This window comes from Electrona antarctica, assembly GCF_951216825.1.
Source record: "Electrona antarctica genome assembly, chromosome: 5".
Taxonomy (NCBI): Eukaryota; Metazoa; Chordata; class Actinopteri; order Myctophiformes; family Myctophidae; genus Electrona; species Electrona antarctica.
In genome coordinates this window covers 352,501-375,871 of record NC_136810.1, presented here as the reverse complement: position 1 = coordinate 375,871, position 23,371 = coordinate 352,501, and the positions used below count along the sequence as shown (strand labels likewise).

At 47.3% G+C, this 23,371-nt stretch overlaps 1 protein-coding gene across 1 annotated transcript in view; it reads right to left on the bottom strand.

Moving 5' to 3' along the window:
* LOC306923229 (leucine-rich repeat serine/threonine-protein kinase 2-like) overlaps positions 1-20,894 on the bottom strand; it is a gene marked incomplete at its 3' end in the record, with an annotated part of 52,331 nt that extends 31,437 nt beyond the window's left edge. Inside the window, exons 1-3 of the mRNA XM_079501261.1 lie at positions 20,567-20,894; positions 13,641-13,726; positions 8,679-8,788 (exon numbers count right to left, since the gene is read on the bottom strand). Of these exons, the coding sequence (XP_079357387.1) occupies positions 8,679-8,788; positions 13,641-13,726; positions 20,567-20,702 (332 nt within the window). The 5' untranslated portion in view covers positions 20,703-20,894. The remainder of the gene's footprint in view (positions 1-8,678; positions 8,789-13,640; positions 13,727-20,566) is intronic.
* Positions 20,895-23,371: the final 2,477 nt, after the last annotated feature.

Sequence of the window (23,371 nt, the reverse complement as noted above, 5' to 3'; positions counted from 1 at the left end):
ACTAGGCCCTTTCCCCATACACTAGGCCCTTTCCCATACACTAGGCCCTTTCCCATACACTAGGCCCTTTCCCATACACTAGGCCCTTTCCCATACACTAGGCCCTTTCCCATACACTAGGCCTTTCCCATACACTAGGCCCTTTCCCATACACTAGGCCCTTTCCCATACACTAGGCCCTTTCCCATACACTAGGCCCTTTCCCATACACTAGGCCCTCTTTTTTTGAGTGGTGCAACCACTCCCTTACGGAGCTATGTGTGTGGCTGGGTGGCTGGCTGGGTGGGTCTGAGCACGAAAACAGCATGGTTGTTTTTCACCACCTGTGCGCAACGTAACACACACACAAACACACACACGCACATATTAACTATACATATGGTGATTTTGGGTGTGCCAGTACAGTACAGTGACAGTACAGTACAGTACAGTACAGTACAGTAGAGGGTACAGTAGAGGGACTGCCACACGGTAACTCTGTCAGGACCTTCTAGCTGTGAGGCGACAGCACTACCGACTGTGCCACCGTGCCCCCGTAAAATTACTTCTACTGGATCTCTTGTCCAGTAGTCCCTTCCTGACATTTTAGTCTAGTTTTTATTTGTTGACGAAATTGTCCGTATATTAGTTTTAGTCATCGTAGCTTAGTTTTCATTTAGTTTCCATTTAGTTTTCGTCAGTGGAAAAAGTTTAGTCAACGTCTTAGTTTTAGGCGACGAAAACAACACCTGAAACACAAGGCCCTTGATGTTTGGAAAATGTACTAGTCCCAGTGGATTGTCTGCACCTCCCAGGACCTCCCAGTACTTACTGGTGACCTCCCAGGACCTCCCAGTACCTCCCAGTACCTCCCAGTACCTCCCAGGACCTCCCAGTACCTCCCAGGACCTCCCAGTACTTACTGGTGACCTCCCAGGACCTCCCAGTACCTCCCAGGACCTCCCAGTACCTCCCAGGACCTCCCAGGACCTCCCAGGACCTCCCAGTACTTACTGGTGACCTCCCAGGACCTCCCAGTACCTCCCAGTACCTCCCAGGACCTCCCAGTACTTACTGGTGACCTCCCAGGACCTCCCAGCACCTCCCAGTACTTACTGGTGACCTCCCAGTACTTACTGGTGACCTCCCAGGACGTCCCAGGACCTCCCAGTACCTCCCAGTACCTCCCAGGACCTCCCAGGACTTACTGGTGACCTCCCAGGACCTCCCAGTACTTACTGGTGACCTCCCAGGACCTCCCAGCACCTCCCAGGACCTCCCAGTACTTACTGGTGACCTCCCAGTACTTACTGGTGACCTCCCAGTACTTACTGGTGACCTCCCAGCACCTCCCAGGACCTCCCAGCACCTCCCAGGACCTCCCAGTACTTACTGGTGACCTCCCAGGACCTCCCAGCACCTCCCAGGACCTCCCAGTACTTACTGGTGACCTCCCAGTACCTCCCAGTACTTACTGGTGACCTCCCAGGACCTCCCAGGACCTCCCAGTACTTACTGGTGACCTCCCAGGACCTCCCAGTACCTCCCAGGACCTCCCAGTACCTCCCAGGACCTCCCAGTACTTACTGGTGACCTCCCAGGACCTCCCAGTACCTCCCAGGACCTCCCAGTACCTCCCAGGACCTCCCAGGACCTCCCAGTACTTACTGGTGACCTCCCAGGACCTCCCAGTACCTCCCAGTACCTCCCAGGACCTCCCAGTACTTACTGGTGACCTCCCAGGACCTCCCAGGACCTCCCAGCACCTCCCAGTACTTACTGGTGACCTCCCAGTACTTACTGGTGACCTCCCAGGACCTCCCAGTACCTCCCAGTACCTCCCAGGACCTCCCAGTACCTCCCAGGACCTCCCAGTACTTACTGGTGACCTCCCAGGACCTCCCAGTACTTACTGGTGACCTCCCAGGACCTCCCAGGACCTCCCAGCACCTCCCAGGACCTCCCAGTACTTACTGGTGACCTCCCAGCACCTCCCAGGACCTCCCAGCACCTCCCAGGACCTCCCAGTACTTACTGGTGACCTCCCAGGACCTCCCAGCACCTCCCAGGACCTCACTGGTGACCTCCCAGTACCTCCCAGGACCTCCCAGTACTTACTGGTGACCTCCCAGCACCTCCCAGTACCTCCCAGTACTTACTGGTGACCTCCCAGTACCTCCCAGTACTTACTGGTGACCTCCCAGTACCTCCCAGTACTTACTGGTGACCTCCCAGTACTTACTGGTGACCTCCCAGTACTTACTGGTGACCTCCCAGGACCTCCCAGTACTTACTGGTGACCTCCCAGTACTTACTGGTGACCTCCCAGGACCTCCCAGGACCTCCCAGTACTTACTGGTGACCTCCCAGTACTTACTGGTGACCTCCCAGTACCTCCCAGGACCTCCCAGTACTTACTGGTGACCTCCCAGTACCTCCCAGCACCTCCCAGGAACTCCCAGTACTTACTGGTGGACTCCCAGGACCTCCCAGTACTTACTGGTGACCTCCCAGTACCTCCCAGGACCTCCCAGTACTTACTGGTGACCTCCCAGTACTTACTGGTGACCTCCCAGCACCTCCCAGGACCTCCCAGTACTTACTGGTGACCTCCCAGTACTTACTGGTTACCTCCCAGTACCTCCCAGTACTTACTGGTGACCTCCCAGCACCTCCCAGTACTTACTGGTGACCTCCCAGTACCTCCCAGTACTTACTGGTGACCTCCCAGCACCTCCCAGTACTTACTGGTGACCTCCCAGTACCTCCCAGTACTTACTGGTGACCTCCCAGTACTTACTGGTGACCTCCCAGCACCTCCCAGTACTTACTGGTGACCTCCCAGCACCTCCCAGTACTTACTGGTGACCTCCCAGTACCTCCCAGTACTTACTGGTGACCTCCCAGTACTTACTGGTGACCTCCCAGTACCTCCCAGCAGGGCTGGACTGGCCACAGGTCATACCGTAGGGGACCGCCATGATTTAAAAAACAAAAAAAAAACAGGCAGGCAGGCAGGCCAATAGGCGGAAGGCCACCAGGAAAGGTCCGGGCGTGCTGCCATTCTGCCATCATGATAATGTCACTGTACCTGTATCAGTGAGTGACAAAGGGTTGTGTAGTTGTCTGTTGGTTTCAGGGCCGGTTCTAGGCATAAGCAGTATAAGCGGTCGCTTAGGGCCACAACCACTGAGGGGGCCACATCACAGGGAGAAGATTTTATTTTATTTTTTTAATGTATCCCCTATCCCATACATGGGCTACTGGCGGCCTGAGGGCCACATGTGGCCCCCACCTTCACTTAATGCAGCCCGCAGGTTAATATCAACTGTAGGCTGGGGGCCACATGTGGCCCCCAGCCTACAGTTGAGGGATGTTTATACCATCCCTCTACACTGGGGGCGCTGTTTATACCATCCCTCTACACTGGGGGCGCTGTTTATACCATCCCTTTACACTGGGGGTGCTGTTTATACCATCCCTCCCCACTGGGGATGCTGTTTATACCAGTCAGTCTGTCATACCATCCCTCCACACTGGGGGCGCTGTTTATACCAGTCAGTCTGTCATACCATCCCTCCCCACTGGGGGCACTGTTTATACCAGTCTGTCATACCATCCCTCTACACCGGGGGCGCTGTACAGAAAGAAGTAAAAACTATTTTAATAGAGAACTAGTTAAAAGGTTAAAAGGTTCAAACTGGAAAAAGAAAAGGCCCGCAGGTTAATATCAACTGGCGGCCTGAGGGCCACATGTGGCCCACACCTTCACCTAATGCGGCCCTCAGGTTAGTATCAACTGGCGGCCTGGGGGCCACATGTGGCCCACACCTTCACCTAATGCGGCCCTCAGGTTAGTATCAACTGGCGGCCTGAGGGCCACATGTGGCCCACACCTTCACCTAATGCGGCCCGCAGGTTAATATCAACTGGCGGCCTGAGGGCCACATGTGGCCCCCACCTTCACCTAATGCGGCCCGCAGGTTAATATCAACTGGCGGCCTGAGGGCCACATGTGGCCCCCACCTTCACCTAATGCGGCCCGCAGGTTAATATAATAATAATAATAATAATAATAATAACTTTATTTATATAGCACCTTTCCAAAAACAAGTTTACAAAGTGCTTTACAGATAATAATAGCAGTAAAAAATACAATAAGAATAAAACAAAATAAACACAATTAAAACATTTCATAAAAAGGATGTGCAATAAAGGTGAGTTTTTAACCATGATTTAAAAGAGGATACTGAGTTTGCCAGCCTGAGATCCTCAGGCAGTGAGTTCCACAGCCGAGGGGCCCGTACAGCAAAGGCCCGGTCGCCTTTTGTGATAAGGCGAGATTTTGGAACCTTTAATAGGGTTAAGCTGGATGATCTCAAGCAGCGGCCAGGTTTGTAGGGAGTTAAAAGATTACGAATGTAAGCAGGTGCCAGACCATTTAGAGCTTTAAAAACCAGTTATAAAATCTTAAAATCTATTCTAAAACTTACAGGTAACCAATGGAGTGCCGCAAGGACAGGTGTAATGTGCTCACTTCTCTTTGTGCGCGTCAGTAGTCTAGCAGCTGCATTTTGTATCAGTTGTAGACTGTGTAAATGTTCTGTTTACTGATACCTGAATAAAGTGCATTGCAGTAATCTAATCTGGAAGAGATAAAAGCATGAATTACTTTTTCTAGGTCAGAAAAAATAAGAAATGGCCTGACCTTAGCTAATTGTCTCAACTGGACAAAACAAGACTGGACTACCTTAGTCACCTGGAAATCAAAGGACAGCTCAGGGTCAAACATTACACCTAGGTTTCGGACCTTCGTTTTTTGATTACTGGAGAGGGAACCAAGACTGGAGGTAAGATTATTAGAGATTTGTGTGTTTGGGCAGTGAGGGGTAAATATAATTAATTCCGATTTGGACTCATTTAGTTGCAGGAAGTTTCTGGACATCCAATTTTTTAGGTCACTTAAAGGGTAAGACCACTTTTTTAGAGGTTTGGGTTGTTTTCTTACCTTATTATGGGCAAACTAGTCCATTCCATGAGTTATTTCGCTCCGTTGTGTTGTTTATTAGAAATTTGAGAAATAAAAAAAGTCGCTCATTGACTTCCATTGTAACAGGGAAACAGCTCTCAACGTCAGTCTTTTAGCACATGAACCAACGCAACAAAAGCTGATTCTGACAGTTTATGACACCAGGAAAACTCATACGGTTTTATTTTCGTCTTTTAAGATAGATTTATAAAGTTACTATTTTAGTCGGAGATAGACTGAAGCAGTGCTACGGCGTTCCCAACTCTCGCGGGTCGTCTTGCGAGGTTTCGTTTGTAAACAGAAGTCTCCACGCTGTTTGAGATGCATCCAGCTGCAGCCTCGCATATGAGCAGTCCCAGACACAGACACTTTACACACTTCTTCTAAAGTGTCTCCCTCAAACACGTCCATTGTGTATGTTTTTAGTGACAAGCGGACGAGATCAAATCCATGTGTTTACATCCCCGTCATTTCCAATAAGGAAGTGGTGTACAGTTTTGGTCCAATCAGATCGTTTTTCACAGCAGTGATTCGGTCGGTGTAGGCATACCTACCGGATCTTCTTTCTACACAAATTAGTCAAAACAAGACAAAGTTGACATTTTTTATTAAAAATAAAACCGTATGAGTTTGCCTGGTGTCATAAACTGTCAGAATCAGCTTTTGTTGCGTTGGTTCATGTGCTAAAAGACTGACTTTGAGAGCTGTTTCCCTGTTACAATGGAAGTCAATGAGCGACTTTTTTTATTTCTCAAATTTCTAATAAACAACACAACGGAGCGAAATAACTCATGGAATGGACTAGTTTGCCCATAATAAGGTAAGAAAACAACCCAAACCTCTAAAAAAGTGGTCTTACCCTTTAAGCAGGCCTCGATACAGGTGATGTCAGAGTGACCAGGCTTTATGGGGACGTATAATTGCGTGTCATCCGCATAACAATGGAACTGGCGGCCTGGCGAACTGGCGGCCTGAGGGCCACATGTGGCCCCCACCTTCACCTAATGCGGCCCGCAGGTTAATATCAACTGGCGGCCTGAGGGCCACATGTGGCCCCCACCTTCACCTAATGCGGCCCGCAGGTTAATATCAACTGGCGGCCTGAGGGCCACATGTGGCCCCCACCTTCACCTAATGCGGCCCGCAGGTTAATATAATAATAATAATAATAATAATAATAACTTTATTTATATAGCACCTTTCCAAAAACAAGTTTACAAAGTGCTTTACAGATAATAATAGCAGTAAAAAATACAATAAGAATAAAACAAAATAAACACAATTAAAACATTTCATAAAAAGGATGTGCAATAAAGGTGAGTTTTTAACCATGATTTAAAAGAGGATACTGAGTTTGCCAGCCTGAGATCCTCAGGCAGTGAGTTCCACAGCCGAGGGGCCCGTACAGCAAAGGCCCGGTCGCCTTTTGTGATAAGGCGAGATTTTGGAACCTTTAATAGGGTTAAGCTGGATGATCTCAAGCAGCGGCCAGGTTTGTAGGGAGTTAAAAGATTACGAATGTAAGCAGGTGCCAGACCATTTAGAGCTTTAAAAACCAGTTATAAAATCTTAAAATCTATTCTAAAACTTACAGGTAACCAATGGAGTGCCGCAAGGACAGGTGTAATGTGCTCACTTCTCTTTGTGCGCGTCAGTAGTCTAGCAGCTGCATTTTGTATCAGTTGTAGACTGTGTAAATGTTCTGTTTACTGATACCTGAATAAAGTGCATTGCAGTAATCTAATCTGGAAGAGATAAAAGCATGAATGACTTTTTCTAGGTCAGAAAAAATAAGAAATGGCCTGACCTTAGCTAATTGTCTCAACTGGACAAAACAAGACTGGACTACCTTAGTCACCTGGAAATCAAAGGACAGCTCAGGGTCAAACATTACACCTAGGTTTCGGACCTTCGTTTTTTGATTACTGGAGAGGGAACCAAGACTGGAGGTAAGATTATTAGAGATTTGTGTGTTTGGGCAGTGAGGGGTAAATATAATTAATTCCGATTTGGACTCATTTAGTTGCAGGAAGTTTCTGGACATCCAATTTTTTAGGTCACTTAAAGGGTAAGACCACTTTTTTAGAGGTTTGGGTTGTTTTCTTACCTTATTATGGGCAAACTAGTCCATTCCATGAGTTATTTCGCTCCGTTGTGTTGTTTATTAGAAATTTGAGAAATAAAAAAAGTCGCTCATTGACTTCCATTGTAACAGGGAAACAGCTCTCAACGTCAGTCTTTTAGCACATGAACCAACGCAACAAAAGCTGATTCTGACAGTTTATGACACCAGGAAAACTCATACGGTTTTATTTTCGTCTTTTAAGATAGATTTATAAAGTTACTATTTTAGTCGGAGATAGACTGAAGCAGTGCTACGGCGTTCCCAACTCTCGCGGGTCGTCTTGCGAGGTTTCGTTTGTAAACAGAAGTCTCCACGCTGTTTGAGATGCATCCAGCTGCAGCCTCGCATATGAGCAGTCCCAGACACAGACACTTTACACACTTCTTCTAAAGTGTCTTCCTCAAACACGTCCATTGTGTATGTTTTTAGTGACAAGCGGACGAGATCAAATCCATGTGTTTACATCCCCGTCATTTCCAATAAGGAAGTGGTGTACAGTTTTGGTCCAATCAGATCGTTTTTCACAGCAGTGATTCGGTCGGTGTAGGCATACCTACCGGATCTTCTTTCTACACAAATTAGTCAAAACAAGACAAAGTTGACATTTTTTATTAAAAATAAAACCGTATGAGTTTTCCTGGTGTCATAAACTGTCAGAATCAGCTTTTGTTGCGTTGGTTCATGTGCTAAAAGACTGACTTTGAGAGCTGTTTCCCTGTTACAATGGAAGTCAATGAGCGACTTTTTTTATTTCTCAAATTTCTAATAAACAACACAACGGAGCGAAATAACTCATGGAATGGACTAGTTTGCCCATAATAAGGTAAGAAAACAACCCAAACCTCTAAAAAAGTGGTCTTACCCTTTAAGCAGGCCTCGATACAGGTGATGTCAGAGTGACCAGGCTTTATGGGGACGTATAATTGCGTGTCATCCGCATAACAATGGAACTGGCGGCCTGGCGAACTGGCGGCCTGAGGGCCACATGTGGCCCCCACCTTCACCTAATGCGGCCCGCAGGTTAATATCAACTGGCGGCCTGAGGGCCACATGTGGCCCCCACCTTCACCTAATGTGGCCCGCAGGTTAATATCAACTGGCGGCCTGATCTAGCCTCTTAATTTTGATCTCAAAGTGCACCAGATTGAAGCATTTCCATGGCAAATTTACAGATTTTTCTGGACCACCCCCGGCGTTGCAGTGCAGGGGGGGGGGCACATAATATTATGTTGCTTAGGGCCACTAAACGCCTAGAACCGGCACTGGTTGGTTTGTATCGTTTATGTTGTTCTGTAAAAGTGGTGGTATTAGGGCTTGTTTGTTTGTGTGTGCCTCGACGGAGTGGGTGGTAGAGTTTCTGCTATCTGCGCGCTGGTTGTGGTGGGCCGGTCTGGGCCAAATTCACGCGAAAATGACCGGGCCGAATTTTTGTCCCAGTCCAGCCCTGCCTCCCAGTACCTCCCAGGACCTCCCAGTACTTACTGGTGACCTCCCAGCACCTCCCAGGTGGACTCCCAGTACCTCCCAGGACCTCCCAGTACTTACTGGTGTACTCCCAGTACCTCCCAGTCCTTGGCAGCTCCCAGTGGTCTGGTCAACTCCTCCAGAGTGGACGGACAGATCTCAACCAGCCGACACAGCAGGGACCAGCCCACCTGGAGTGAGGAGGAACACACAGACTTTGTCAGAATTGTATTGAGAGGATGGACTGACAGCATCCTGACACTGTGAGCTTGTAGATCGGCTATTTTCAGCAAGTGTAAAAACAGTCCTTACGACGGCATCAATGCCCACCAAAATAGATTTTAGTCGACTAAATCAACTGTAGATTTAGTCGACTAAAATATCATGACATTTAGTCGACTAAAAATAGACTAACACTAATACATTCCAGGTGACTAAAATGTGACTAAAACTAAATGAAAACTATTCAAAAGACTATGACTAAAACTACACTGGTACACAGCAGACAAAGCACAGGTGTGTCCGCAGCATAGCAGCATGACTACATAGACGGAATATTTCCAAGGAATGCATTCATTCATACAGGATAACAGGACACTCTTGGAAAATATCAGGGTACGACAAAACAATGGAATTAAGAACTGAGTTAAAAACATTCACTCTGAAAGAATATAATATTCAAAGATTTGCGCCACATTTTTACGATTTTTCAAAAATAGCAGATCTACAAGCTCATAGCGCGCCACTCGGTGGCGCGCTATGAGCTTGTAGATCTGCTATTTTTCCAATAGCTAAATTATAACATAATGTTTAAAACACCAAAAGGGGTTCTCGCCCAAAATGGGTTAACCAATTCAGGCCCAGGAACCCCTTTTGGGGTTCTGTACAGTATGTACAGTATTCAAACATCGAAAAAACTTTGATGCCGCTATATAAATATTTGAAGTTTTTCAGAAAACATAGGTCAGGTCTTTAGAAGGCCTTTTTAGAATCGGCTCTAAAAGTCGGCCTCCTGGTGGCATAAAAGGCAGATGTGAAAAGGTTTGTCCTTGGCCTCTAGGGAGTGTGCAGGGAACGTTTCTCGCAGATCGGAGGACGGTTCGCCCCCACCGACCTCAAACGCGCTCCACACCCCCACAGGGAGTGAGGTGCCCTGAGTGTCGAGTAATACTTGGTTGACTCTGTACGTGGTCTGCTTTTTCCCCCTCTGGTCTCTTCACCGGAAATAACAAATATTATCCCATTTTAGGCGGGAACCCTTTTTGGTGTTTTAAACATTATGTTATAATTATATGCTGTTGAAAAAAAGCAGATCTACAAGCTCATAGCGCGCCACTGAGTGGATCTTACCTGTTGCACCCCTCTGCTGCCCATGTAGGAGGACATCTTACCTGTTGGACCCCTCTGCTGCCCATGTAGGAGGACATCTTACCTGTTGCACCCCTCTGCTGCCCATGTAGGAGGACACATCTTACCTGTTGCACCCCTCTGCTGCCCATGTAGGAGGACATCTTACCTGTTGGACCCCTCTGCTGCCCATGTAGGAGGACATCTTACCTGTTGCACCCCTCTGCTGCCCATGTAGGAGGACATCTTACCTGTTGGACCCCTCTGCTGCCCATGTAGGAGGACACATCTTACCTGCTGGACCCCTCTGCTGCCCATGTAGGAGGACATCTTACCTGTTGGACCCCTCTGCTGCCCATGTAGGAGGACACATCTTACCTGTTGCACCCCTCTGCTGCCCATGTAGGAGGACATCTTACCTGTTGCACCCCTCTGCTGCCCATGTACTGTAGGAGGACATCTTACCTGTTGCACCCCTCTGCTGCCCATGTAGGAGGACATCTTACCTGTTGCACCCCTCTGCTGCCCATGTAGGAGGACATCTTACCTGTTGGACCCCTCTGCTGCCCATGTAGGAGGACACATCTTACCTGTTGGACCCCTCTGCTGCCCATGTAGGAGGACACATCTTACCTGTTGGACCCCTCTGCTGCCCATGTAGGAGGACACATCTTACCTGTTGGACCCCTCTGCTGCCCATGTAGGAGGACACATCTTACCTGTTGGACCCCTCTGCTGCCCATGTAGGAGGACATCTTACCTGTTGGACCCCTCTGCTGCCCATGTAGGAGGACATCTTACCTGTTGCACCCCTCTGCTGCCCATGTAGGAGGACACATCTTACCTGTTGGACCCCTCTGCTGCCCATGTAGGAGGACATCTTACCTGTTGCACCCCTCTGCTGCCCATGTAGGAGGACATCTTACCTGTTGCACCCCTCTGCTGCCCATGTAGGAGGACATCTTACCTGTTGGACCCCTCTGCTGCCCATGTAGGAGGACACATCTTACCTGTTGGACCCCTCTGCTGCCCATGTAGGAGGACACATCTTACCTGTTGCACCCCTCTGCTGCCCATGTAGGAGGACATCTTACCTGTTGCACCCCTCTGCTGCCCATGTAGGAGGACATCTTACCTGTTGGACCCCTCTGCTGCCCATGTAGGAGGACATCTTACCTGTTGGACCCCTCTGCTGCCCATGTAGGAGGACACATCTTACCTGTTGCACCCCTCTGCTGCCCATGTAGGAGGACATCTTACCTGTTGCACCCCTCTGCTGCCCATGTAGGAGGACACATCTTACCTGTTGCACCCCTCTGCTGCCCATGTAGGAGGACATCTTACCTGTTGGACCCCTCTGCTGCCCATGTAGGAGGACATCTTACCTGTTGGACCCCTCTGCTGCCCATGTAGGAGGACACATCTTACCTGTTGCACCCCTCTGCTGCCCATGTAGGAGGACATCTTACCTGTTGCACCCCTCTGCTGCCCATGTAGGAGGACACATCTTGCCTGTTGCACCCCTCTGCTGCCCATGTAGGAGGACATCTTACCTGTTGCACCCCTCTGCTGCCCATGTAGGAGGACATCTTACCTGTTGCACCCCTCTGCTGCCCATGTAGGAGGACATCTTACCTGTTGGACCCCTCTGCTGCCCATGTAGGAGGACACATCTTACCTGTTGCACCCCTCTGCTGCCCATGTAGGAGGACATCTTACCTGTTGCACCCCTCTGCTGCCCATGTAGGAGGACATCTTACCTGTTGCACCCCTCTGCTGCCCATGTAGGAGGACATCTTACCTGTTGCACCCCTCTGCTGCCCATGTAGGAGGACACATCTTACCTGTTGGACCCCTCTGCTGCCCATGTAGGAGGACATCTTACCTGTTGGACCCCTCTGCTGCCCATGTAGGAGGACATCTTACCTGTTGGACCCCTCTGCTGCCCATGTAGGAGGACATCTTACCTGTTGCACCCCTCTGCTGCCCATGTAGGAGGACATCTTACCTGTTGGACCCCTCTGCTGCCCATGTAGGAGGACATCTTACCTGTTGCACCCCTCTGCTGCCCATGTAGGAGGACACATCTTACCTGTTGGACCCCTCTGCTGCCCATGTAGGAGGACATCTTACCTGTTGCACCCCTCTGCTGCCCATGTAGGAGGACATCTTACCTGTTGGACCCCTCTGCTGCCCATGTAGGAGGACATCTTACCTGTTGGACCCCTCTGCTGCCCATGTAGGAGGACACATCTTACCTGTTGCACCCCTCTGCTGCCCATGTAGGAGGACATCTTACCTGTTGGACCCCTCTGCTGCCCATGTACTGTAGGAGGACATCTTACCTGTTGGACCCCTCTGCTGCCCATGTACTGTAGGAGGACATCTTACCTGTTGGACCCCTCTGCTGCCCATGTACTGTAGGAGGACATCTTACCTGTTGGACCCCTCTGCTGCCCATGTAGGAGGACACATCTTACCTGTTGCACCCCTCTGCTGCCCATGTAGGAGGACACATCTTACCTGTTGGACCCCTCTGCTGCCCATGTAGGAGGACACATCTTACCTGTTGGACCCCTCTGCTGCCCATGTAGGAGGACACATCTTACCTGTTGCACCCCTCTGCTGCCCATGTAGGAGGACACATCTTACCTGTTGCACCCCTCTGCTGCCCATGTAGGAGGACATCTTACCTGTTGGACCCCTCTGCTGCCCATGTAGGAGGACATCTTACCTGTTGGACCCCTCTGCTGCCCATGTAGGAGGACACATCTTACCTGTTGGACCCCTCTGCTGCCCATGTAGGAGGACACATCTTACCTGTTGCACCCCTCTGCTGCCCATGTAGGAGGACACATCTTACCTGTTGCACCCCTCTGCTGCCCATGTAGGAGGACATCTTACCTGTTGGACCCCTCTGCTGCCCATGTAGGAGGACATCTTACCTGTTGGACCCCTCTGCTGCCCATGTAGGAGGACACATCTTACCTGTTGCACCCCTCTGCTGCCCATGTAGGAGGACATCTTACCTGTTGCACCCCTCTGCTGCCCATGTAGGAGGACACATCTTACCTGTTGGACCCCTCTGCTGCCCATGTAGGAGGACATCTTACCTGTTGCACCCCTCTGCTGCCCATGTAGGAGGACATCTTACCTGTTGGACCCCTCTGCTGCCCATGTAGGAGGACATCTTACCTGTTGGACCCCTCTGCTGCCCATGTAGGAGGACATCTTACCTGTTGCACCCCTCTGCTGCCCATGTAGGAGGACATCTTACCTGTTGGACCCCTCTGCTGCCCATGTAGGAGGACACATCTTACCTGTTGCACCCCTCTGCTGCCCATGTAGGAGGACATCTTACCTGTTGCACCCCTCTGCTGCCCATGTAGGAGGACACATCTTACCTGTTGCACCCCTCTGCTGCCCATGTAGGAGGACATCTTACCTGTTGCACCCCTCTGCTGCCCATGTAGGAGGACATCTTACCTGTTGCACCCCTCTGCTGCCCATGTAGGAGGACATCTTACCTGTTGGACCCCTCTGCTGCCCATGTACTGTAGGAGGACATCTTACCTGTTGGACCCCTCTGCTGCCCATGTAGGAGGACATCTTACCTGTTGCACCCCTCTGCTGCCCATGTAGGAGGACATCTTACCTGTTGGACCCCTCTGCTGCCCATGTAGGAGGACATCTTACCTGTTGCACCCCTCTGCTGCCCATGTAGGAGGACAGAACCAACATGAGAGGAGTCTGGACATCCTGGTCTTCAAACAGCTCTGCTGCTGCGCACACACACACACACACACACACACACACACACACACACACACACACACACACACACACACACACACACACACACACACACACACACACACACACACACACACACACACACACACACACACACACACACACACACACACACACACACACACACACACACACACACAGATTAAAATGGGGTGCATTTTGCATCCCAAAACGCAGTGTATAGTTAAAGGAGAATTCCATGCTAGAATGCTTTCTTAACTTGCTTACCTTTATTTGTAGTTGTTACGTCCCCACCAAAGAGGTCCAGGTGTTTTTTTGTGCAAAAACTCCTTATTGGCTATTTCCCCTACCATAAGCCCTCAATGAATTGCATTGCATGGAATGGGAATTGAATGGGGCTATGGGGTGTTATGCTAATTCGCTTATTTCCATCGAAATAAGTAGTAAAGTGTGCCGCTTGGGATATTATTTACATTATGAAGAGAGGATATATACAAAAAAAATGGATGGAAATAAGCGAATTAGCACAACACCCCATAGCCCCATTCAATTCCCATTCACTTCAATTCAATTAATTTAGGGCTTATGGCAGGGGAAATAGCCAATAATGCGCTTTTGCACAAAATAACACCTGGACCTCTTTGGTGGGGACGCAACAACTACAAATAAAGGTAAGAAAGCCTTCTAGCATGGAATTCTCCTTTAAGGGACATAATAAAACAACAACCTCTGCACCCACGGGATGCACTACTGTACTCAGCATGTACAGTCAAAATAATACAATACAAAAATTGCTAGCTTTAGTTATAATAATCATTTCTTCTTCTGTTTTCTACATGAATATAACCACATTATAATCATATAAAATGAAATGGGAGTTAAATGCTGCAATTTGTAAAAATGGCAAAAAGGGGGACTCATAAAGTGTCCCTGGGACTCATTTTCTATTAGGCAATTCACACTGAGAGGGACTGAATCCGTTTCTTTGGAACCGTTTCCGAATACGGTTGCCTGGTCCCCGATGGCCATGATTCACATTGCCCGAGATTCAACAGCGCACCCGGGTACACTTGCATAACACACTTTGATCCTCCAGATGGTGGTGTGCTTGATGGCTGGTGCGCACGGACACTGACCATTAACTCTGCGACATTGTCTCCAATAAATCCAGACACTGCATTGCATTGCCTCTTTTGGCTCTTTGCCGTTATACTACGTCACTGTCAGCCTGCCTGCTATTCACTGTGTCAGTCAGTTCTGTGCTCCAGTGTCGTGTTTGATATTAGTTTAATGGATTCTACTTTAGCATTATTATTATTTAGTTTTACTTTGGAAACTATGCCAAGCAAAGCCCAAGAGCCACGTGTAGTCCAAGATCAGCGCGTACTGCGGTGCTGCGTGTATAGCAGATTCAACATAGCAGATCTGCAAGCTCACAACGCGGCGCGCTGCGACGCGTTGAGAAATGAGCTGGTGTTACGCTTTGTGCAGTGTCTGTGTTTTTTTTTGTTGACGCTTGGCTCGTCGACTAGAGATCATGTCACGTTCTAAAAAAAAACAGTCATTGGAACATTGGAACGATCCGTATCTGAATACACTTCAACGGTCCAGAGACCCGCCCCCCATGCGGTCTCGGGGGCGGTTGGGAGATCCGCTCCCGGGAACGGTACGCATCATTCACATTACCACAACATCTGACAAGTGGTCCCGAGTCCGAACCCGGGACCATAGTGTGAATTGCCCCTTTAAAAGACCATCCCTGCATCCTGGGACTCATTACATTGAAAACATATTTACATCACAGTAAGCATGGCTATTCCCAGTGAGTCCCCAGAGAGGCTTATTATACTGTTAGTAGATCTTTAACTCTTGAGAGCGTAAAATGAAACCTAATGGTCCGGATGGTTTCATTTTACACAACAGTTGAATTGTTGTTAAACATCTGTATTATTACATTTACAATAATTGTTATTTTGATCAACGTTTGCCTGTTATCTCTCCTATGGTACCAACATCAATACAGCATGGAATTGTGGGGAAAAAATGCTATGGCTCAAATGGGTCTGAGAGGCTAAATGTCATCAGATGGTGGTCCGTGGCTCAAATGGGTCTGAGAGGCTAAATGTCATCAAACGGTGGTCCGTGGCTCAGATGGGTCTGAGAGGCTAAATGTCATCAAACGGTGGTCCATGGCTCAAATGGGTCTGAGAGGCTAAATGTCATCAGATGGTGGTCCTCAGATGGGTCTGAGAGGCTAAATGTCATCAAACGGTGGTCCGTGGCTCAAATGGGTCTGAGAGGCTAAATGTCATCAGATGGTGGTCCGTGGCTCAAATGGGTCTGAGAGGCTAAATGTCATCAGATGGTGGTCCGTGGCTCAAATGGGTCTGAGAGGCTAAATGTCATCAGATGGTGGTCCGTGGCTCAAATGGGTCTGAGAGGCTAAATGTCATCAAATGGTGGTCAGTGGCTCAAATGGGTCTGAGAGGCTAAATGTCATCAAATGGTGGTCAGTGGTTCAAATGTTGAATAAGTTGATGGGTGTGAAAAGGGTTGAAAACCACTACTGTCCAAAGTCCACTACATCTATCAAATATTATACTTTTACTGCACTACAATCATTTTAAAACTGTAGTTACTAGTTTATTACAAAACACACTAACACACTTCAGCCCTATATATATAATAGACATTTCAGCCATTTGAAAGTAGCCGATCCGCTATTTCCAAAATATTTGTATACATTTGAAAACTTAAGTACTTTCTACTTTTGGTATTCTTTTATTTATTTTTTAATATTTTTTATCCCACGATTTTGTAACCCATTTTTCACCCCTGTGTCAATGATCTAATGTGATCCTGGGCTCTACACACCCTCCGCCAACCTGGGGAGAGCAACGGACTTGAACTCATGCTTCCTTCATGCCTGAGTGTCCAAGTTGCTCCTTTACACCTGACAAGGGGGAGTTTCCCTGGTTGGACGTAGTGTGTGGGAGGAACACGTTATTCCAACCAGTTCCTTTCCCCTCCACCAGGGGGAGTTTCCCTGGTTGGACGTAGCGTGTGGAAGGAACACGTTATTCCAAGCAGTTCCTTTCCCCTCCATCATGGCGCCCCGGCTGGCCAGGGGGAGGCAGTTTAGAGACCAGGATTACTGCATGTTTTTTTGTGAGGGTACCTACCCTAGGGGACACGGGGAGAACATGAGGGTACCTACCCTAGGGGCCACGGGGAGAACATGTGAGGGTACCTACCCTAGGGGACACAGGGAGAACATGTGAGGGTACCTACCCTAGGGGACACAGGGAGAACATGTGAGGGTACCTACCCTAGGGGACACGGGGAGAACATGTGAGGGTACCTACCCTAGGGGACACGGGGAGAACATGAGGGTACCTACCCTAGGGGCCACGGGGAGAACATGTGAGGGTACCTACCCTAGGGGACACAGGGAGAACATGTGAGGGTACCTACCCTAAGGGACACAGGGAGAACATGTGAGGGTATCTACCCTAGGGGACACGGGGAGAACATGTGAGGGTACCTACCCTAGGGGACACGGGGAGAACATGAGGGTACCTACCCTAGGGGACACGGGGAGAACATGAGGGTACCTACCCTAGGGGCCACGGGGAGAACATGTGAGGGTACCTACCCTAGGGGACACAGGGAGAACATGTGAGGGTACCTACCCTAAGGGACACAGGGAGAACATGTGAGGGTACCTACCCTAGGGGACACGGGGAGAACATGTGAGGGTACCTACCCTAGGGGCCACGGGGAGAACATGTGAGGGTACCTACCCTAGGGGACACGGGGAGAACATGTGAGGGTACCTACCCTAGGGGACACAGGGAGAACATGTGAGGGTACCTACCCTAGGGGACACGGGGAGAACATGTGAGGGTACCTACCCTAGGGGACACAGGGAGAACATGTGAGGGTACCTACCCTAGGGGACACGGGGAGAACATGAGGGTACCTACCCTAGGGGACACGGGGAGAACATGAGGGTACCTACCCTAGGGGCCACGGGGAGAACATGTGAGGGTACCTACCCTAGGGGACACAGGGAGAACATGTGAGGGTACCTACCCTAAAGGACACGGGGAGAACATGTGAGGGTACCTACCCTAGGGGACACAGGGAGAACATGTGAGGGTACATACCCTAGGTAGGGGACACAGGGAGAACATGTGAGGGTACCTACCCTAGGGGACACGGGGAGAACTCCACACAGAAAGGCCCTTTCGCCAACCCCGCCTCGGGTATGGGCACTGATGACGCGGAGGAGGAAACACGCCGCCAGCACCCACAGCGTCCCGAGCGGGAATCGAACCAAGGACCTTCTAGCTGTGAGGCGACAGCACTACCAACTGTGCCACCGTGCCCCCTACTTTTGGTATTTTAAGTACATTTGCATTCCAATACTTTTGTACTTTTACTCAAGTACATTTCGAATTGTACTGAAATATTATTTATATTCACTATGGACAAAAAGTCAAAGTTGACGCACATGAATTTACTTAAATGAATTTAAATCAACTCATATCTGAAATAAAATGGCTATTTAGAGAGAATCTTACTTTCTTCATATGATACTTTTTCCAGGTTCCTGGGTGTTGGTAACAGTGTTGCACCAATAAGTATAGCAAACAATAAATACATAATTTAATACAAATAATGTGTCTTTGATGCCTGAGCTGAGTCAACCAAGCTTTTGATAGTTGTATTACCTAGTATTTAATGTGTAAATAACAGAAAATGGTAAAAATATAAAGTATTTTTTTCCCCCAAAAAACATCTGAGGCCCAAATAATGGCCCGGTTTCCCAAAGGACACCTCTTACACCATGGTGTAAGAGGTATGGTGTTGCACATGCTCAGTTGCCCTCTAGGCCGCACATGAAGCCTGTGAACATAGACATTCCGTACATAGATGTGCCACGCAATGGTAGGCCTCAGGCCTTCATGTGCGGCCTAGAGGGCAACTGAGCATGTGCAACACCATACCTCTTACACCATGGTGTAAGAGGTGTCCTTTGGGAAACCGGGCCAATGTCCTCCAATTGTGGAATGACCACATGCCATGTCTGAGTGCAGTTATAAGCAGTGTAAACGCCATTGTAATTCATGTTCTTATTTTCATCATAAAACACCCACTTTCTTTAATACTGAATGTCAAAGTCTCCAGGTTTTATTTACTTATTTACTATGGCAGGAGTCCAACTAGGACTAGTGCTTCTCAAATGTTTAATTTACAAATACCCTCTTAACTCTGACAGTGTTCGAATGGAACCAAATGGACCCTTACGGGTCCATTTGGTTCCATTTGAACACTGTCAGAGTTACAGACCTCAGACCTGTCATGGTCATTCAGGGCTGTATCTATTCATGTGTTTCTGGTAATATCGATGTCCAATCATTTTAGATTACACAGATTTATGTCTGTGGCAAAAATGGAATGTTGACAAAAATGTCCACCACAACAAGCCGCCATGGGTGACTGATGACCCTAGCCTAGTGACTGATGACCCTAGCCTAGTGACTGATGACCCTAGCCTAGTGACTGATGACCCTAGCCTAGTGACTGATGACCCTAGCCTAGTGACTGATGACCCTAGCCTAGTGACTGATGACCCTAGCCTAGTGACTGATGGGCGGGGGTCCCGAGACGTTGCCAAAGCATTTTCTGGGGTCCCCGGCCAAAAACGTTGAGAACCCCTGGCCTAACCTACACCTACCACAGTCTGTGTGCGCCAGGAACAGAGGGTAATAATAATAATAAATATAGCTGCAAGCAGGGATAAGGCAGGACCAAGCAACAAGACAATAAGCAATAAGAGCAATATGCACAAATAAAACATAGAAGCATGGAAGACTATGGAAAAAGAAGACCATGTAATTGTGACAGGGTTGGGGTCAGGGTTCTTGAAGATTCATAGGCCGAGTTGTCGGTACCCGGATTTGAACCAATGACCTTGTGGTCAACTCAAAAGGCAAGAGCTCTACTGACTGAGCTACACGGACACAATCAGTTGTTTCATTGTAAACAACAAAATCATTCAGGGTTTTTGATGACAATTATGTGTATCCTGATTTTGGACATGTCATCATTCATTACTAGTGTGTTCAATGTTCATGTTTTCGCGTACACACTTCTCTTCAAGTGGGATTTTAGATGGTCCATAGATTGTGTGTAGATTAGAACGTTTTTCAAACTGCTCAAAATGGCAGAATATCTGAGCTTACAGGTCAAAGTGACAGATGTGTTCCCCATGAGTCAATGAACATGTGGAAACAACTGCCATGATTTTTGGCCAAACGAGTTATGCCTGTTCAAAGGTTTCACTTTGGCCAATTGGAGTAAGACTGGCATGACTCTCTACTATACTGTAAAGTGACATAAGCATATGACGCTGCATGTATGTATTAGGGGCAGAAGAAGAATTTTCACAAAACAGCAATTTGAATTGGCTCATAAAAACTTCAAACAGGTCAAAAGTCAGAACACGAAAGTTGTTCGGCATGAGGAGACACGTATGTGTATCAAAGTGTCATTGCCAACGGTCAAACGGTTCATGAGATATGCACGTTCAAAGTTTGCATTTTCAATTGAGTGCTATAGCGCCACCCTTTGACCAATGGCCGTGGGCTTCGCGTCGTCACCGTTTGGCATGGCCCTTGTACCATGTCGACGAGTTTCGCAACAACCGACTGCACGGTTCAGCCAGAACTGCTATTTTTGTCGGAAGAAGAAAGAAACTAACAATAACAATAGAAGGACCGAGTCCTTTCAGGACTGCTTGGTCCTTTAATAATAATAATAATAATAATAATAGATCCTACCACAGTCGGTGTGCGCCAGGAACAGCAGGTCCTGGATGATCTGGATGAGGGAGCTCAGCTGTCTGTCCTCCTGCAGGTTGCTGAGTCTCACCAGAAGCTTCTTCAGCCGGTCCCCCAGCTCCTCCACGTTCACCATGGTCCGGATTCTATGTCCTCCGCCTGTTCACCATGATCCGGATTCTTACAGGTTTACCTCAGCCTGTCTCCTCCATGATCAATATCCTTTACACTACTTTTACCTCAGCCTCTCTATAGCAGCTCCATAATGATCCTTCAGATGCTTCCTTCTTGTCTTCCAAATCAGCTCACATGAATTCATTCAATTACGACCCGCCTCGGCTCGACTCGTGGCTCAACTTGTTTAGCAGTCAGTCAGTCAGAGAGAGCTTCCATGGTTTGGTGATAATGACAAACAGGCGGCGGCCAGCAGGATAGAGACAGACAGCACTCAGTCTGACTTCACTACTCTGACGTGATTTCTTTTTACAAAGTCTGTCAAAAACAGTTTGAAGTCAATATAATAAATAATCCCCCGTTCGGTCGGTGGTTAGATGGGCGCTCCTGATCCTCTCGTTGTTGTTGTTGTTGTTTTCCAGGTGTTGTTGTTTCCCTAAAACACAGATTGTTTCTGGAGGAGAGAAACTTTTACTTGTTGCCTTTTCTCTCCAACAGGCGTGTTCTGAACAGTTGCCAGATCCTGTGACAGAAAGAAGCGAACCCATGCATGCAGGTCTATGAAAACAAACGAATAATGACATTTGAAAATAGCAGATCTACAAGCGCACAATGCGTCGCATGGCCACAAAACGAATTAAGCGACTATGCCATTTGAAAATGGCAGATCTACAAGCTCACAACGCGTTGCATAGCCTACATGGCGACGTGTTGTGAACTTGGAGATCTGCTATTAAAAATAATAATAATCTTGGAAAATTGTGGAATATTTTAGATTTTATTTAAACAAGTTAACACCACAAACCACACAATACCAGATATGGACCCACCGACCCAAATAATTAAGCGACCACACTTTAGAAACAATTAATAAGCCCCCCAAAAAACCGCAACAATTAACTACCAACATAAGCAGCTTTTATAGAAGAAGAAAAACGCTTATAATAAGCGGACATGGCAACAGTGGCTGTGGACCTTGTGGGTCGTTCCTATGGTTATTTGGGTCATACTGTAAATATATCATATATTATATGTCTGTCATGTGACTTCACTTCAGTCAGCTGGACTTCCCGTTTCCTCACAACAACACGATGCTCACAATAAACATGGCATTCCGATCTGCTGCTTTTCAAAATAAAACTTACCATTGACTGAAATTACTTTCATTTGACCTAAAAAAATAAAATAAAATAAAAACAAAGAAAGAAAGAAAAAAGAAACAGGGGGAGGGAGGAAAATCACGTTTTTAATTAGCCCGAGTATTCCTATAATGTATTTGGAATACATTAAATGTATGTATTAAACTATAGCTCCTCTGGGACCTTACCTATGCTATAATAAACTAACGGCAAGTTCGGCAACAAATAAAAATCGTTTTCAGTAATAGCCATAATAGGTTACCGGTAACATGTTTACAAGTAGCCTACTGGACCGGGTTAGGTCTGAGACTGACAGCCTACGGATGACATTTAGTCAAATTATGCAAAAAATATATATTAAATAAGAAAAAAATTCAAGAGGATTTTGTCCTCTTTCCTTTTTTATTTTCGAGGTTTGGTAGTTGTATATTATATTAACCTATAGCCTAGTTATTGACTCTCACTGCGTAGGAGTTAACGGGCAATTATCGACACTGTATTTTGCCCGTAAACCTCAAGTTTAGCAGCATATACAGTTAATATACGGTAATATACAGGTGTGATTGTACAATTCAGGAGTTTACCGGAGTTTGTTGGAAAGTTTAACGAGAGTTTCCTGTAATATACACATCCGTATTCCATGCTTTTTGCGCAGTGTCTTATAGCCTACTTATTTATTTGACAGGGACAATGCCCATTAAGAGCAGGCTCTTAAAATGGTAGTAAAACTAAACATACACAATGACACATACAGTACAATACAATGCAATACAAAATACAATACAGATAAAAGAAAGACAGAGTTGATGCCATGTGTGCATATGTGCCAGCACCCAACACTATGTCCATACAAAAACACCATACAATACTGTACAATACAGGAACAGATCATATGTACAGTACAGGGGACAGCGCAACTGCAAGTGGAGTGAAAAATGACACCGGTGATGAATGAATGAATGAATTACACTTGTACTACTATGTATGTAGTAGTAGTTGCCTTTTAAAGGGTAAGACCACTTTTGTAGAGGTTTGGGTTGTGTAGTTACCTTGCCATGATGTAACTCCAAATGTGGACAAGAAATCAAAAATAATTTCTCCAGTGATTAGAAATTGATAATTCAAAATATGCTCCTCATTGACTTACATTGTACGCTGAAACAGCTCTCAAAGTCACTCTTTTAGTACGTAAACAAACACAAACAAAGTTGTTTCAGACAATATAGAGCAACACCAAAACTCATGTGGTTTTATTTCTTCATAAAAATGGTAACTTCCTGTTGATTTTACTATATAAAGATCTGGATCCGGATCCATGGATCCAGTCCGGGTTTTCTTCTGAATAAAAATGGACAAATCAACAGGAAGTTACCATTTTTATGAAGAAATAAAACCACATGAGTTTTGGTGTTGCTCTATATTGTCTGAAACAACTTTGTTTGTGTTTGTTTACGTACTAAAAGAGTGACTTTGAGAGCTGTTTCAGCGTACA